The sequence below is a fragment of the Tachysurus fulvidraco genome, chromosome 21 (genome assembly GCF_022655615.1).
Source record: "Tachysurus fulvidraco isolate hzauxx_2018 chromosome 21, HZAU_PFXX_2.0, whole genome shotgun sequence".
Taxonomy (NCBI): domain Eukaryota; kingdom Metazoa; phylum Chordata; class Actinopteri; order Siluriformes; family Bagridae; genus Tachysurus; species Tachysurus fulvidraco.
In genome coordinates, this window is record NC_062538.1 from 9,464,595 (window position 1) to 9,480,732 (window position 16,138).

General features: G+C 35.1%; 1 protein-coding gene across 3 annotated transcripts; it reads left to right on the plus strand.

Moving 5' to 3' along the window:
* The first annotated feature begins 2,511 nt into the window (after nucleotides 1-2,511).
* Nucleotides 2,512-8,564, plus strand: LOC113634916 (sodium- and chloride-dependent GABA transporter 3-like). Of its 3 annotated transcripts, none has more exons than XM_027134099.2 (15): nucleotides 2,512-2,676; nucleotides 2,932-3,135; nucleotides 3,233-3,367; nucleotides 3,557-3,697; nucleotides 4,825-4,918; nucleotides 5,005-5,137; nucleotides 5,309-5,443; nucleotides 5,548-5,651; nucleotides 5,739-5,863; nucleotides 5,971-6,083; nucleotides 6,167-6,304; nucleotides 7,069-7,171; nucleotides 7,271-7,371; nucleotides 7,911-8,081; nucleotides 8,208-8,564. In XM_027134099.2, the coding sequence occupies exons 2-15, from the start codon at nucleotides 2,979-2,981 to the stop codon at nucleotides 8,301-8,303; spliced, it is 1,746 nt and encodes a 581-aa protein (XP_026989900.2). In that variant the 5' UTR covers nucleotides 2,512-2,676; nucleotides 2,932-2,978; the 3' UTR covers nucleotides 8,304-8,564. The 3 variants fall into 3 exon arrangements, 2 of the variants coding, with proteins under 2 accessions (XP_026989900.2, XP_026989903.2); XM_027134102.2 differs by having other exon boundaries at nucleotides 7,069-7,108; XR_007138912.1 differs by having other exon boundaries at nucleotides 2,514-2,676; nucleotides 7,069-7,108; nucleotides 7,219-7,371.
* The last annotated feature ends 7,574 nt before the right edge of the window (nucleotides 8,565-16,138 follow it).

Sequence of the window (16,138 nt, forward strand, 5' to 3'; positions counted from 1 at the left end):
GAAGAACATAAAACAACAGACTGAACATTTCCTCAGCTGCATAGTGTAACATTGCATTTTACACTTTAAAAAGGTTGTGTTTCTGCTCATGGGATGTTTGTTGTTTTTTATTTAGCTACTGTGTATTTTACACTCTGTTAATCAAAGTTAATGATATGTAGTAATTAAAGAAATTAAATTAACTCAGTTAATGAAACTGTATGCAGGATCAGGAATTATTAGAAATTAAAAATCCAGACTATTCTACATTCTCTGGCTTTTCAAATCCTATGCTAACCCTCAACAACCATTGGGCTCCACCAAGCAGCTGACCAAGGAACTGAAAATGAAGCTACTGAGCCTAATAAATTAAACTATTTTACTGGTAAACATGATCTGCAAGGAAAATCATCAGAAGGAACTCACAAAAGTGAATGTTTGATGTAAAACCATTCTCTAGAAAAGCTAGAAACATTGCTGTGCACAGATAAAATAAAAATGGGACTTTCTAGCAACAGTCACCAAAAAATGTTTTGAGAAAAAAAATAACTCTTTTTGATTAAATTATACCAACTAATTAAGCATGAGGTGGACCTATGCTTTGCAGTTGTGTGGCAAACAGTAGCACAGGAACTATTGAAAAAGTAGAATGAAAAATAGATTCCAGTAAATAGCAGCAAACTGTGGAAGCAAATGTGTCATTGTCAAGAATCTGCTGTTGAAGAGAGACTGACTTTTAGATCTGGATAATCTGAAAACATACCTTAAAATCCACCATCTGCTACTTGAAGAAATCCAAGCTGAAGGAATGACGATCACATTCCCCTGGCTTGAATATCATTGAAAATGTGGGTAGATCTTAAACATGCTGTGCATGCAGGAAAGCCCATGCATATCTCAGAACTTATAGAACAGGGCATAGAAGCCTTTACATTCGCCACATATACATTACAGCACAGTGGAATTCTTTTCTTCGCATACCCCAACTGAGAAGGTTGGGGTCAGAGTGCAGGGGCAGTTATGATACAGCGCCCCTGGAGCAGGGAGGGTTGAGGGCCTTGCTCAAGGGCCCAGTAGTGGCAACTTGGCTTTGCTGGGCCTTGAACCCTAATCCTCCAATCAATAACCCAGAGCCTTAACCAGTTGAGCCACTAGTAGGAATAGTAGGTGAAAATACATTAAACAGGAATGAAAAGATGCTTAGCATGCTACAATATGCATGCTGTGATATCTGAAGGGTGTTATAAGAGAATATATCTATGTTTTGTCTTAGTAGAGTGTACAAACTGCCACAATTACTGTAATTGAAATTACTTTTTCATATATTCTAAGGGTGATGTGGCTCCAGGCTGAAAATATTAACCCAGATCTTTCTATACTTAACTACATCTCACCTTCTTCTGGCGAACGCCTCAAGTGTCCATTGTCCTACTGTGAGATGTAATATTTCCAGTGAGTCTGTCTTGGTGTCTCCATGACAGGTCCTTAACCCAAGTCCAAAGAAACTTTTTACACACAGCTTTTAGCCATAGGTGGGGACATGAGCATGTGCATTTTACCAATACTGCAGATGATTTTTCAGATAGCTGATGTGCTTTCCTATTGTATTATATATTTTCTTTCTCTTCCTTTTCGTCATCATCATTAGTCAGTTTCTTATACTTATTTACTCTTTTCTTTAACTTCAGGTATCCTTATTATTATACCTTGTGGTTTATCAGCCCATTCTGTGTAACAGTGTTTATGTAAATATCTAAACAATAGGATGGCAAATAAAATAATTATCCCCAAGGTCTATTCAAACTATACACCCACTCTGGGCCAAGAAAATAGATGAGGCAAGATGGTTATGTCATTTTATAATTTTCGCTCATTTAATATGCATAGAACCTGATCTTTTTTTTCCCTAAAACAGCATTATAGAAGTCTGAGAACAAATGACCTAAAGTATTTTCCATATTCAAATATTACAAAAAAAAAAAGAAAGCAAGGAAATAGTAAAAAAGTAGTAATAGTAAAAAAATAGTAAAAAAAAAAATACTCTCCATGCCTTAAAAGAAAAAAAAAAAATATATATATATATATATATATATTTTAACAGAGAAAAGGATATGACCCAACATATATGATTATGTGATCTGTGTTGGGTCATATCCTTTTCTCTGTTAAAAAACATGGAGATCAGTTTGTTTTGTTTAGATTACCCAGGAATATATTTCACCTATTCAGGTTCTGTCACGATGAGACACGGTGAGACAAAGGCGAGTGCAAAGGCAGTTTAAAGTTTTAATGAACAAAACACAAAAGAACAGACAGGCAACACAGAACAAAACAGGAAACGGGAACATGACCACACCACATGCCAACAACGACCAACACCAGGGAAGTGAACAAACAGAGTAAATGTAGTAAACAGGAACCAATCACAAAGCAGAGACAATCAGAGACAAAGACAAAACACCTGGGGAAGAGATTGAGTGCAAGTAGTGTCCATGGTAACAAATAAGTGGGCGGGGCCAACAATAAACAGCAGGACAAGACAGCAGACAGAAAGAGGGCAAAAACACGGACAGACTTATTACAGGTTTATTCAATTTGGAAAACCAATTTAGAGATGCCAATCAGCCCTTTTTTTTAAAGCAGATGCATTTTATTTTGTAGATCTTCCATTCTCTGGCAGTATCATGAATAGTTTGGGTAAGTTAAAACTACAAGGTAGAAAAATTACAGGTTGTCTATGTACAGGCTGACTATGTTTTGGTAATCTGTCTAGATCCATCCTTATGAGTGTAGCTTTAGTATCATGTTACCATGTTACCATGTTATGAAACTGCTTACGAAGTTCCCAGGATGTGATTTGCATGCTTGTTTGCATTGTCTGACAGTGGATGATATAATGTGTGAAAATTGAACATTTTACTTTAGAAGACAGCTATATTTTTTCAAACACAGCAAGGAATTTAGGTTTTCCAGTGGTCTGTGACTGAGTCGAGAGAATAATGGGAGAATCAGAGAAAAGGACAGCTGGAAATAAAGAGCTGACTGAAAGAGGTCAATGGGGCAATAAAATGGAGTTTCTATTGGCCATGGCAGGAAATATTGTCGGTCTGGGCAATGTCTGGAGATTTCCATATCTGTGCTTCAAGAATGGAGGAGGTAAAGAGCAAAGGAAAGAAGAAAGGAAGCAAAACTGATTCAGCAGTGAGGCAACATGAGTTTTTATTTGGCTTGTTTGTGTAACTTTTTTATGTAGGTGCATTCTTAATACCTTACACTCTGTTTGCTGTGACTTGCGGAGTGCCGCTCTTTGTGCTGGACGTTTGTATCGGTCAGTACACAAAACAGAGTCCAGCAAAATTCTGGGGAAGACTCTGTCCACTAGCAGGAGGTAATACTTTTATTGCACTTGGTCACTTATTTTACAATGAATGCAGTTATTGTCATTACCAAGGTAAATACTAGTAATTGATGAAGATATGCTATCAACCAATAAGGATCAGCTTAGTTACAGGAATCTGAATTTACACAGAAGTCTTTGTTAATGTAGGATGACATTAAAATGACCTTCTTTTGGCAGGTTTTGGTTATGGAAGCTATGTCATTTCCTTGTACAGCGCCATTGCCTACAATATGCTCCTGGCCTGGGCTCTTTTCTACTTAATTTCGTCTTTGAGCTTCACATTACCTTGGACAACTTGTGGTAATCATTGGAACACAGGTACAATAAATGGCTTATAAATGCCTATAGACTGAGACTGGATGCTTTATAGATTAGAAATATGTGTGGTGTACTGGGAAAACTTTTTGTTGTTTCAGGATTTTTAGAGGTTGCCCTCTCAAGGGCTCTTATTTATGGTATAAAGCAAGTTAAAAAATAATTAAAAAAAATTCTTGTCTTTAAGAGTATGTACAAGAACATTGGTAGTTATCATACATGGTACACACATCTTCAAGAAATAGGCATTGATAAATTTCACACATTATGAATTGTTGTGTCTGTGCATGGCCACAATCACTTATAACATCTACCTCATAGAGCATGTCAAAGCGACTAAAAATATAACTTCAATTCAGGCAAATCTTCATGCAAGGCATCATGCTGATCAGTCTTTAAATGTGTCTTTGCATTTTTCTACTTTGAAACTTTGTCATTTGTCTGCATCTGGTTGTAAGCACCATTATATCCAGTTTACACTTTTTAACCACTTATGGTTCCTGCATATGCATGGTCAAGAGTGTTCTGAAATATACGCACATCCTCATGGATAAGCAAAACTTGATAAATCAGATTCTATATATAGAAACTTTTTTGCACAGTTTACACTAAATGTGAATGCATGGTTGATAAATGACATACAGTACAAGGACTCATGAAGTCTCTGTTAGCATACACTTCTAGTCCCAGAATCAGATTTAAAGTTTTTTGCATTGTCTAGCAAATGGTTCCACATAATTAAATATTTCAGGCAGGAAGACAGCTTTTTTTGTTCAAACATTGGAAGGCATTTAGGTTTTGTAGAGGTCAATGAGTGAGCTAAGTGAAGGACAAATCTTTGCAACCCTCTTAACTATTTAGAAAAACACCAAAGCCAGGTGATATTGCCAGTGTCAATGTCAAGACCATCCATCACATTCTTGCTAGCAAATAGGCATTACATATGAATACCACCCTTGGCTCTTCATTGCCACAGCAGGCTGACCCCAACTGGGATAGGTGTATAACTGGTAACCATTGAACATTTTAGCTCATAGCAAAAGGATTGCCATCCAAATATAATAATTTAATATGTAATTATGTACTTTTTGGTTTGCCTTCTGTTTTATTCCTCTTTCTGTACCTATTAGTGAACTGTGTAGAAATTCCATCAAACCAGAGCAATATGATTCTCAACAGCACTCAAGGAAATTCAAGCATTTCTTCGGTCATTGAATTCTGGGAGTATGTTTATAAAAACACTATTAAATAATTACACTATATCATTTGGATTTACCCTCTTCACTAAAATTTCTTCTGTTGACTACCAGGGGACAAGTGCTGAACATATCCCAAGGTATTGATACACTGGGTACTTTAAACTGGGAGATTATTCTTTGTTTACTGGCTAGTTGGGTGGCCTGTTACTTCTGCATCTGGAAAGGGGTGAAGTCAACTGGAAAGGTCATATTTTGATTTGTTTGCTATTTATTCTTCAAACTCACATTTTTTTATAAGCATAACATAAGCATGCTAATTAGCTTAGTAGTATGATAAATTATAGGATAAAATGATAAACATTGGTTTATAATGATTCTTTGTAAAATTGTAGCAATAACCTATATGATTTGTCAGGCAGTGTATTTTACAGCTACCTTTCCATATGTGATGATGCTCTTGCTGATGTTAAGAGGTCTAACATTGCCTGGTGCGCTTACTGGTATAAAGTATTACCTGTATCCAAAACCATCTCGCCTTGCAGACTCACAGGTCATGAAAGATAATTTTCCCAGAACTAAGATGACGCATTCTGTATGATGAAATCAATGCAAAAAAACAACAACTAAACTATGATTTATTTGAATGCCACATAGGTTTGGATAGATGCAGGGACTCAGATTTTCTTCTCGTACAGTTTAACAACTGGTAGCATAGCTGTTTTTGGAAGTTACAATACATACAAAACCAACAGCTATAGGTAAGCCCCCATCAAAAACAATAATGTTTGCAATGTTGTTCGTGTCATGTTTATGCTGAATAATAATTAACTCATGTACCCTTATAGATATTGCATTTGGTTGTGTGTGCTAAATAGCTGCACTAGTTTTGTAGCTGGATTTGTAGTCTTTTCTGTTCTTGGGTTCATGGCAGAGAAGTTGGGAGTTGACATTGAAGAGATAACAGAGTCAGGTGATTTGCAAACATATTAACAAACACGAGGCTCACGTATTATAAAATTTCCAAAATCACAATTATTATATTATAATCACAAAGGTATGCATTTTGTTTTTCTAAAGGTCCAGGTCTGGCATTTATAGCCTACCCTCAGGCAGTAGCCTTGATGCCACTGCCACAACTGTGGTCAAGCTGTTTCTTTTTTATGTTGCTTTTACTGGGCTTGGATACACAGGTAACAGGAAGTTGTTGGGATTTTAGGATCTGGCCTCTTGCATAGCATTGTAAATAAAATTTTAAAAAAACACCTGTGTTTAGTTTGCTGGACTTGAGCTGATAATCTCCACTACAATTGATGTATTCCCAAATGTGCTGAGGAGGCCCTACATGAGGAAGCTCTTCCTCTTATTTGTCTGCACTGCCTGCTTCTGCTTTCAGATTCTAATGACAACTCAGGTAATAATACACACATGGCACACATCTACCCGATTTATATTGTAGCAACAGAGACACAGGAGGCAATGGAGGTGATTAAAAGTGATGTGGATTTATTTACTATGTGGTCAAACATTTTTAATTGAGGCAAAAAATTTTTGCCAGGCTTCAGCCAGCCTGCTTCATGGCCACGCAACAATAGAAACTGGAGCTGTCCTTTCAGCACCCGGGCGGCAGTAGCGTGAGGAGCGAGTTTAAAAACCCACTTACAGTATGAGCTGTAGTGGAGGCTCCGCTGTCACTATATATAATGATTTGGCAGTTTATTAGGTACACAGACCTTAAGCTTCATCTCATTGTCCATTCTACCATGTGTACCATGTATGAAATACAAGAGGCATAAAGAGATGGTGAGTCACAGTAAACCACATGCTTAATCCTCTGAAGGGCTTTAAATAGACCTATGACTGAGCAATGCTGAGTGTACTGTACAGCAGGACAGGAGACGTATTAGGTCCCTTATAACGGCTGGTGGCGGTAATTAACCATTCAAACCTGGTCAGGAACTCATATGCATTTAGTACATTTACCTGATAAAAATGTGTGTAGTTACACATTAAACTATGTACTTATACCGAGTATAGCATAGGAATACCAACTAAAAGAAAAAGTACTTATATTTGCTTATTACCATACGTTTTGAAATGTTTTGTCATTTAAGTTCATTTAAAATTAATTTTTCTAAGGCATGGAGAGTATTTTTTACTATTTTGTTGTTTTCCTAGGGAGGAATCTACATCTTCCAACTTATTGATTATTATGGAGGTAGTGGGGCTTCCTTACTTTTTATGGGTTTGATTGAAAGTCTAATAATTGGCTGGATTTTTGGTATGTGTCATTGTTTTCTATCATACATGTACCTTTCTATTTACTAGGTATGCAATAAAAGCAAAAAACTTAATTTATTTTGATTGTCACTCAAATCAGGGACTGGTCGCATGTTTGATATCATTGAGGACATGTGTGATATAAGGCCAAGTGCATTCTTCAAATACTGCTGGAATTATTTCACACCACTGATGTGCCTTGTAAGTTATTTAACCTCTACCATACCACACAACAGTTGGATTGGCAATTCTGTGCATTGTTACTCAGATAGTAGCGACAGCTGCAAGGCTGATCACAGGTTTCTATTAATGTGCATATTCTAACACATTATCATTTCTATTGTATGGCAGATTTGCCACATAAATGGGTTTAAAGAAAGGGGAGACATTTATTTAACTCCTGTGTCTGTGTTTTGCAACTGTCAGAGATAAAGCTGTAACTTTAAGATCTTTTGGAGAGAAAATTAATAAAATGAAAAAATAGGATTGTAAAAAGAAAGGGGGGGGGGGACGAGACACCGGGGCATATGCATGTTACATGTAGTAGAATGTTGTTCAGTTATGTTTCATGTGTTAAAGTATTTCCTTAATGTGTAAACATTACAGAATGGAAAGTGATGTATTTATTATGCAAGTGAGCTACATGAAGTATAAGTAAAGTGCAGTGTAAATGAGACTTTATGGAATTGACTGATAATCAATTTTTTTGTCTTGCTTACTCAACCTTTCCTTTGTTTTAGGGAACATTAATTTTTTACATTGCAAAATATAAGCCCCTCATGTATAACAATGTTTATGTATATCCATACTGGGCTTATGGTATTGGACTGTTCATGGTCACAATTTCCCCTGTTCTGGTCATTACATGGGGTTTGGTGAAGCTATACACCAGCTCGGGATCACTAAAGGAGGTAAGGAAAGTTTATATTATTTCATAGTTGATATGTTCTCTCTGTATTTAGTTTGAAATATTGATTGAAAAAAGTATAGCATACAAAATGTATTATCGGTGTATATATGCTTTTCTTTCTGAACAGCGTTTTAAAAGCATGTGTACACCAGATGACAAACTCCCGATGACCGAAAATCAAAGAGTACAGTTGCAGATCAGTGAGATAATGGCAGGAATTTGATGTCTGCACATTCATCAGTGGCTTTAATCTGAAGACAAGGAATTATCAATTTAGAAACACAGAATAGTCAAGTGTGTGTGTGTGTGTGAGATATATATATATATATATATTCCAAAATATCTCGCCGGTCATGGTCATTTTCTACTGATTGGCTCTGGTAGTAGGAAGGCTACCAATCTGACAAAACCGTGCATGGTGTCATATGGAAGGATCTAATGAATATCCAACTCGGTGTATTATGAATAAAATAATAAGCTTGCATTCAGTTGTTTTTCCCTAAAAAAAAATCATTGTTTTATATGTGCTTAGTAACTTTTATTTCAACCTTCATTCTGCCCCTTTAGTCGACCATTTCATGAAAGGAATTTGTTCTGCAGCTTATTGCAGATAAGTTACTGTACTAACTGGTGCCTATTAACATCTACTTTTTCATCTTACTAGCAGTAATTAAGTCTGTGTCTAGTTAAAGACCTTGAGATCAAAAAATTTGCCAAATTAAGAGGAGCAAATTATCAATGTGAAAGGCTAAATGTGCGCTCTTAAATATTTAATTGTCACTTCAATTGGTTTTTACAATGCTGAGAGAGTGAAATGAGTCTGCTAAGCCATGTCTCTAGAGAGCATGCTAAGCTTCCAGCAGAGCAAACAGGATAACATGAGCACTGTTAATGTTTGTAATATTTTAAGAATTCTCTTCTTTATGAAAGGGCTATCAAGAAACACCATCAAGCAAAATCTTGATAAAATAATTTCTTATTGAAAAAAAAAATGTAGTTACAGACAAGCAATACATTATTGCTCACACTGAATTTGCTGTTATAGCCACTGGGGATATATATTTTTTGTTGCTGATATTATTATTGTTTTTCTTTGAGATGTGGAAATGATTTATTAAACCCCCAGGAGCTGTGATGAAAGGAGAAGCTCATTAAGTGAACAAATTTCTTTTCGAATTTGTTCTAAAATACCTTATTGACCATAATCAAAGACGATTCATCAAAACAGCAATTCTTACTGGCATTGAGCTCTCTGTGCTCAACACCTTTTTTTTTTTTCTTTCTGCAGTAATTTAAACACAGACATTGTTCCTCCTTCTGTTATTGCCTTTGCAGATAGGAGAACTGAAGCCAAACTGCTCTTGACTGATTCAAACATTCAATGTATGGAAATGACTAATCTGTTTCTTTTAAGAGTCAGCTGTCACTAAAACCACAGTATTCATGGTACCATACTATTTTCTGTTTACAGAATTTTGGGAAATGTCAGAAGGGTCTAAATTAATGGATGAAAGATAGAAATCTGTGTGATAAAAGATAGAGATTTTTCTCTGTGTGATAAAAGTGGCAGAAAGATCTTTTTGAAGAGATAGATAGATAGATAGATAGATAGATAGATAGATAGATAGATAGATAGATTTAGCATTGCCTTTTAGTTATTTTAGGTATTTTAATATAGGTACTCACTTTGAGTCTTTTCTGAGTATTTGACTTGGTTTAACTGTATTGTACACATTCATTATGCATTTCTTTAATTTTCTAATATCACATTTCCAATAATTTGTATAGTTTAATCTTTGTAGAACCCAGATTTCTATCCTAATATGGTTTAGCTATTTTGGACTGCATTTACTATAATTCATTTAGAATATAACTGTACCATTAGATTTTTTTAATCTGGTAAATCTGATACATGTGATTTTTTTTTAAACATCTGGTATCTGATAAATTGATTATTTTCTTGCTCTTGATAAAAAAATACCAATTTGCACAAATTTGAGAGATTAAGGTTCGGGTTAAAGGAAACCATGGACTGTATTTTCTTTGAACTATTCTTTAAACATTTGTATTTATCGAAAAAATTCAACCACCTTCACTTGTTTGAATTTCTTCTAAATCTAATTTTCAAAAACTCTAAAGTAATCAAAAGCAAGTAATAACCCGTGAAAAAGGGAAGTAACCTATGAAGCAATAAGACACAATTTAGTTAGTTAATTAATTATTTTCTATATAAGTACCTGTAGTATTAGCATTCACCTTTTTTGTAGGACTGTGTAATTGTAGCAAAATCCATGCTTTACTGTCTCGCTGAAGTCTTTAAAGTCATCTCAGAATTACAGACAAGTGTTTTTCAGATTTCTTCGCACACACTAAGTATTACTCACTTGGACAGAGTGGTAGGATCAGTAAGTCACCGATAAATATAGAATGTTTGATCATTCAACTCGTCATCATTCTCAGACTGAGTCATGGTGCTCTTTGTCTTTGCCAGTCTGTTTCAGAGAGGCGAGATATCTGACAGGTAGACAACAGTAGAGCACTTTTAAAATGTTTGTTCTTTTTGACTCAGTTGATACTCACTTTAGCCCTATTCAGAAAAGATGAATGTCTCTGGGTAATTTTTAGCATCTTCTTTATGATGTGTCATTAAATAAAATGAATTCTATGTGGGATTACTGGACTACTGATCAGATGGTCATAAATTTGCATCCCAGGTCCACCAAGCTGCCACTTCTGGGCCCCTGAGCAAGGCCTCTGTGACTCTGGATAAGGGTGTCTAAATGCCAGAAATGTAAATGTATCCCTATTATACCAAGTTAAAATCCAAAGATTATTGGGCTGGGATTAGTATTTAAAAACAAAGTTTAAAAAAAGACAAGAACAAACAAGCATTATATGTGATTTCAAAGTCTTAAGTGTATCAATAGCTCACAGGTTTACAGGAAGAAAATTCCAGAGCCCGGGGCTTGTATGCAGTTGAAACCAATGTTTTGTTGCTGATTAGTGTGCTCAGTGATATAATTAACGATTTTCATGATGAATCATCATAAATAGCAATTCCTTTAGTTGAAGAGTTTTAAAAGGGCATGACTGGCATGACGTAGACCTGCAAGTGTGAGTTTTTTGCTTTAGAAAACAAATTCAGAAATGGTCAGGTGATCAGAAAACTGACAAAAGCCAGACAAGACTGTTAGTCATTGTAAAGCAGGCCGCAGTAAAAAGCAGTAATAAAGACAAGGTAATAACAAACACTTAAACTTGCCACACATATTGTTGGAGTGTGACGCCACAAAATAACACTCAAGGTGCATCTCAGATAGCACACTTATGCACTACAATACACTGTTTTTATTATAAATAGTGCTCACAATGAATATTTCAAGAAGAAGAATGAAGTGCACTTCAAGTACCCACAGGATGTACTTATTCAACTTATTCATGTGAGACAGTGACTGGTGTGACAATTTATTGAAAAATAATCTTAAATAAAAGAAATAACGTTTATTCCCCACACATTTCCTGCATGCTTGATTATACTTTTAACAAAATCCAAAGTCCTGCTTATTAAATTTAAAATACTGACCATTGGGGATGAGCCAAAAAAAAAGGAGCTGACAAAAATATAACATCAAGTCAAGTCAAGAAGCCTTTGTTGTCATTTCAACCATATAGATCCAGCAGCATGCAGGCAGCATTGTGTATGTGGTCCACATGCATGTGATGGGAATTAGAAAGGAATGTTTCCTCACATTGAACAGCTTCATGGATGATCAGAGGAGGGGTTCCTGGGTGTAGATATGCTAAAAGTTTAAGAAACTCAAAAGTCATCGCATTGTTCAACTCCTCTAATGGCATTGTGATGTACAGGAGAGGTGCTCATCCGTTTGCAGAAAAGGAAACTTGACATTAATGGAATTTTTTTTTTTTTTTTACACACTGAAGAGTAATAACTAAAGAACTAAGTAAAGCTCAAATCAGATTCTCCTCTAATGCATAGTGCAAGGATATTTGGTGCAAGTGTATTCATACCTAGAAATTCACTAAGATTTTTAATAATACATGGATGATGTGCTTGAACTGCTGAAAACACTAAGCTAGACCAAACACCAAGCTGTTTACACTTTACAGTCTCTGCCTGCATGATGGATTAAAAGGGGAAAAGTCATTAAACGCTCCTTCTGTTTGATTGTTTTTTCTTTTCTAAATGACAAACCCAATAAAAATTAAGCAGGCACAATTTATTTCTCATGCTGATTTTATGATAAACATGTTTGTTAAGTCTATTTCAAGACAATTTTACACATTTCATGCTTGAAATGATCTTGTTAGACTGGAAATAATTTGTAGAAATAAATGCTTGAAAACGATCTGTCCATGATCATTTCTTTTAATTCAGTGCTTAACATTTATGAACCAGTTAAAATACATGAAAGGGTGGATAACTAATCAAATTGATTCAAGCTGTAGCCAGAAGCACACTATGATATCAATATGAGACTAATGTGTGTTTAATTCCTGCTCAAGGATGATTTTTTTTAATGAGCTTGATTTTTTTTTCCAGCTCTTCCTACTTGCTGTCCTTTTAAGGCAAAAAGATAAAGATATTCAAATTCAAATTCAGTTTATTTCTATAGAGCTTTTAACATTTCCCATTTTCTCTAATACTGACAGCTTTATAGAAGTATAGAAACTTATAAATTATAAAGAAAAAAATTATTAATATAATATTAATAATAAATAAAAAATAAACAAAATGAATAATATATATATATATATATATATATATATATATATATATATATATATATATATATATATATATATACACAATTAAAGTTTTAAATTAATTTTAAAATATTCATTATTATGATTATATATCTATCCCTATCCCTAATGAGCAAGCCGGAGGCAAAGGCGACAAGGAAAAACTTCCTGAGATGATATGAGGAAGAAACCTTCAAAGGAACTAGCCTCAGAAGGGAACCCATTCATTCGGGTGACAATGGGCAGTAAATAATGTAAATGAAAATAATATCCTTTCTACAACAGTTTATAATAGTGCAAATGAGAGCTCCTGAGGAACTAATAGGTCAGCGCAAACTCTGAGTTCACCAGATATCATACATTTTGATATAATGAATACAATGGACCCTCCTTAATCTGGTTTTGGAGATGTTTCTCAACTAATAATAACTCAACTATTTATAAATCAAACTACACTCTGTAAACAGTTAAACAGAGAATATGCTGATCATAATGTCTAAAGAAAAATGACAATAAATATACTGGACGCTGTCCAGCTTGTTTTAGTCCATCTTGTTTTAGTGCTTTATTTATCTCTGCACTACAGATGTGCTGCATTGCCAACATTGTCTGTGCATGTAGAAACACATTCACAGTTTGCAGAAGCTTATAAGCTCATCCAATAAATGTAGTTCTGCAAAAATCCATCCATATCCTGAACTGCGAAATAATATTGACACACCAAATGTTCCAGGTTTATATATGCTTTTTCACAGTGCAAAATAGCCATCACAATGTTGGCACAACATTGACAATTTGATAATAAAATAAAAATATATAATAAAAAATATATAATAAAAATCATCTCAAACAAATCTCAGTTTTGCACAGCAGTTGTATGTTTACCAAATTCCTGATAAGTTCGACTTAAAGGTTTATTTTAATGCACCAGAATTGGTGCATTAAAATAAACCTGTGAACCTGTGTAAAAGTTTTAAATAAATGTTATAGAAAATTTACCAGACTATATAACAGCCAACTGATTTGGATGGCAGAAACAAAACCTTATATTGCTATCTTTTTATATTAAAATGCAGGGGTATTCTTTGCTTAGCACATTAACATTTTTTGTTATTTTAAATAATAGAATAATAATAGAAACTATATAAGCAGAAAGAAACATTGATGTAAACTAAAGAAGTGGTTCAAAATCAATCAAAAATCGAGTGAGAAAAAGCCCAAAACTTTACAGGAACTACTGGGGCAAAAATGGGGGATACATTTTTTGGCCAAAAGGAATAAAGGGGACACACATGAGACAAAGAAATAGAAATCAAAATAAAAATGTATCATGGGAAGATTCATGTAAAAAAATAACAACACCCCTTCATAAGTATACTTTTGTAGAGTAAGATATAGTATGATAAGCAAAAAATATAGAGTAAACTCATAAACAGCATGATCACTAAAGAATATTAAAGAAAAGGACCAAAAATTTGATTTTAAACAAGAAACTTATAGCAGGCCTACTTATGAAGCTTCATAAGCTTCAGAGTGAAATAAAGCTTTAGAGTGAAATAAAGCTTCAAAGCTATGATTTTTCTTGCACATGTAAATGAGCCTTTAGTGTAACAATGCTATTATTAACTACTTAGCAAAAAAACATTTTTTAGAGTTTAGATTAGACTCTAGCCTCAGTAGACAAACTCTAGATTGCTTACTTAGCTCTTATACAACATTAAAGAATTCTAAAGCAATCCAGTGGATTTTTTAGTGACACTGAACTCTGCTGAGGTTAAGGGATTATCTCAAGAGCTGTATTTAAACAAAAAAAGAAAAAAAAACCAATAAATATTACTTACTTTTCCTCCAAGCAAGTGACAGTTTCTATTTATTGAGGACATGACATACCCAAGCTGTGTTAAAAGATTTCATTAGAGTTTTAGCCCTTGTCATGACCTGCGAGTCAGTGAATGAATCAATATTGCTTTGGCAAATGTTGGACTTAAGCTTGCTTAACCTTCCACATCTGAAATGTTTTATAGACTCGGGTAGAGTCTAAAATAGCAAAAAAAAAAAAAATGTAACAGCCACAAAATGGAAAGTGATTGCATTGAGAATGACTGAAGGAAACACTGTGTCAAGCAGCTCCTATTACTGTCAGTCATTAAAGCCCAGCTGAGTGTGAACAAAACTTACTCTGCACCTCCTGCCAGGTGAACCAATTCCTCAAACACATGGAGCAGATGGACCAATTACACACTGGCAGTGCTCACAAGAGGGAACAGACAGATCAGGTAAACCAGCTCCACTAAGCATCTACAATCATGTCGCTACAGGAAGAGCAGGAGCTGTCCCAGTGCAAGCTTGACTGGATTGAGAAATGGCTGGCAAGCTGGGAATCAACTCTGAGTAAACAGCTTGGGCTTTGTTTAGCTGGATTGCTCAGTATATTGCAGTCATGTAAACATCTATACCAGGTTAAATCTAGAGACAAAAATGGTGGAAAGGATCATAGAGCTATAGACTTCTGCGTTTCTAAAAATACAAGAGACCCAGCGTTTTTTCAGGCAGGGAAATTAGGATAAAAAATCACCAAAATAAATAAATATATAAAATACTCAATGTGTCCAGCTTACAAATAAATACATGGTGTTGTTGTAAATACTCATGCATTCATTCATTCATTTTCTACCGTTTATCCGTACTACCTCGGGTCACGTTGAGCCTGTGCCTATCTCAGGCGTCATCGGGCATCAAGGCAGAATACACCCTGGATGGAGTTGTTGTAAATATGATAATAATAATTTGTAATTATGTACAGTCTAAGATGTTTTATTTTTTTGAACCTTTTAACCGTTCATGTTTTAATCCATTTCATTCTATTTGAAATAGTGGTTAGCACGTTTGCCTCAAACCTCCAGGGTTGGGGGTTCAATTCCCGCCTTCGCCTTATGTGTGTGGAGTTTGCATGTTCTCTCCATGCCTCGGGGGTTTCCTCCGGGTACTCCGGTTACCTCCTCTGGTCCAAAGACATGCATGGTAGGTTAATTGGCATCTCTGGAAAATTGTCCGTAGTGTGTGATTGCGTGAGTGAATGAGAGTGTGTGTGCCCTGTGATGGGTTGGCACTACGTCCAGGGTGTATCCTGCCTTGATGCCCGATGACGCCTGAGATTAGTGCACGCCCCGTGACCCGAGAAGTTCGGATAAGCGGTAGAAAATGAATGAATGAATGAAAGTTGATATTCATTTCACTTTACAGTGCCACACTGTGAGTTCCATTTTATGAAGGAAAGTGTTATATATAATAACC

Coding starts and splice junctions, on each gene's coding strand:
- LOC113634916 (XM_027134099.2), top strand. CDS start 2,979: ATGGGAGAATCAGAGAAAAGGACAGCTGGAAATAAAGAGCTGACTGAA. Junction 5,652..5,738: donor TACAAAACCAACAGCTATAG/GTAAGCCCCCAT, acceptor GTACCCTTATAG/ATATTGCATTTGGTTGTGTG. Junction 7,172..7,270: donor AATAATTGGCTGGATTTTTG/GTATGTGTCATT, acceptor CACTCAAATCAG/GGACTGGTCGCATGTTTGAT.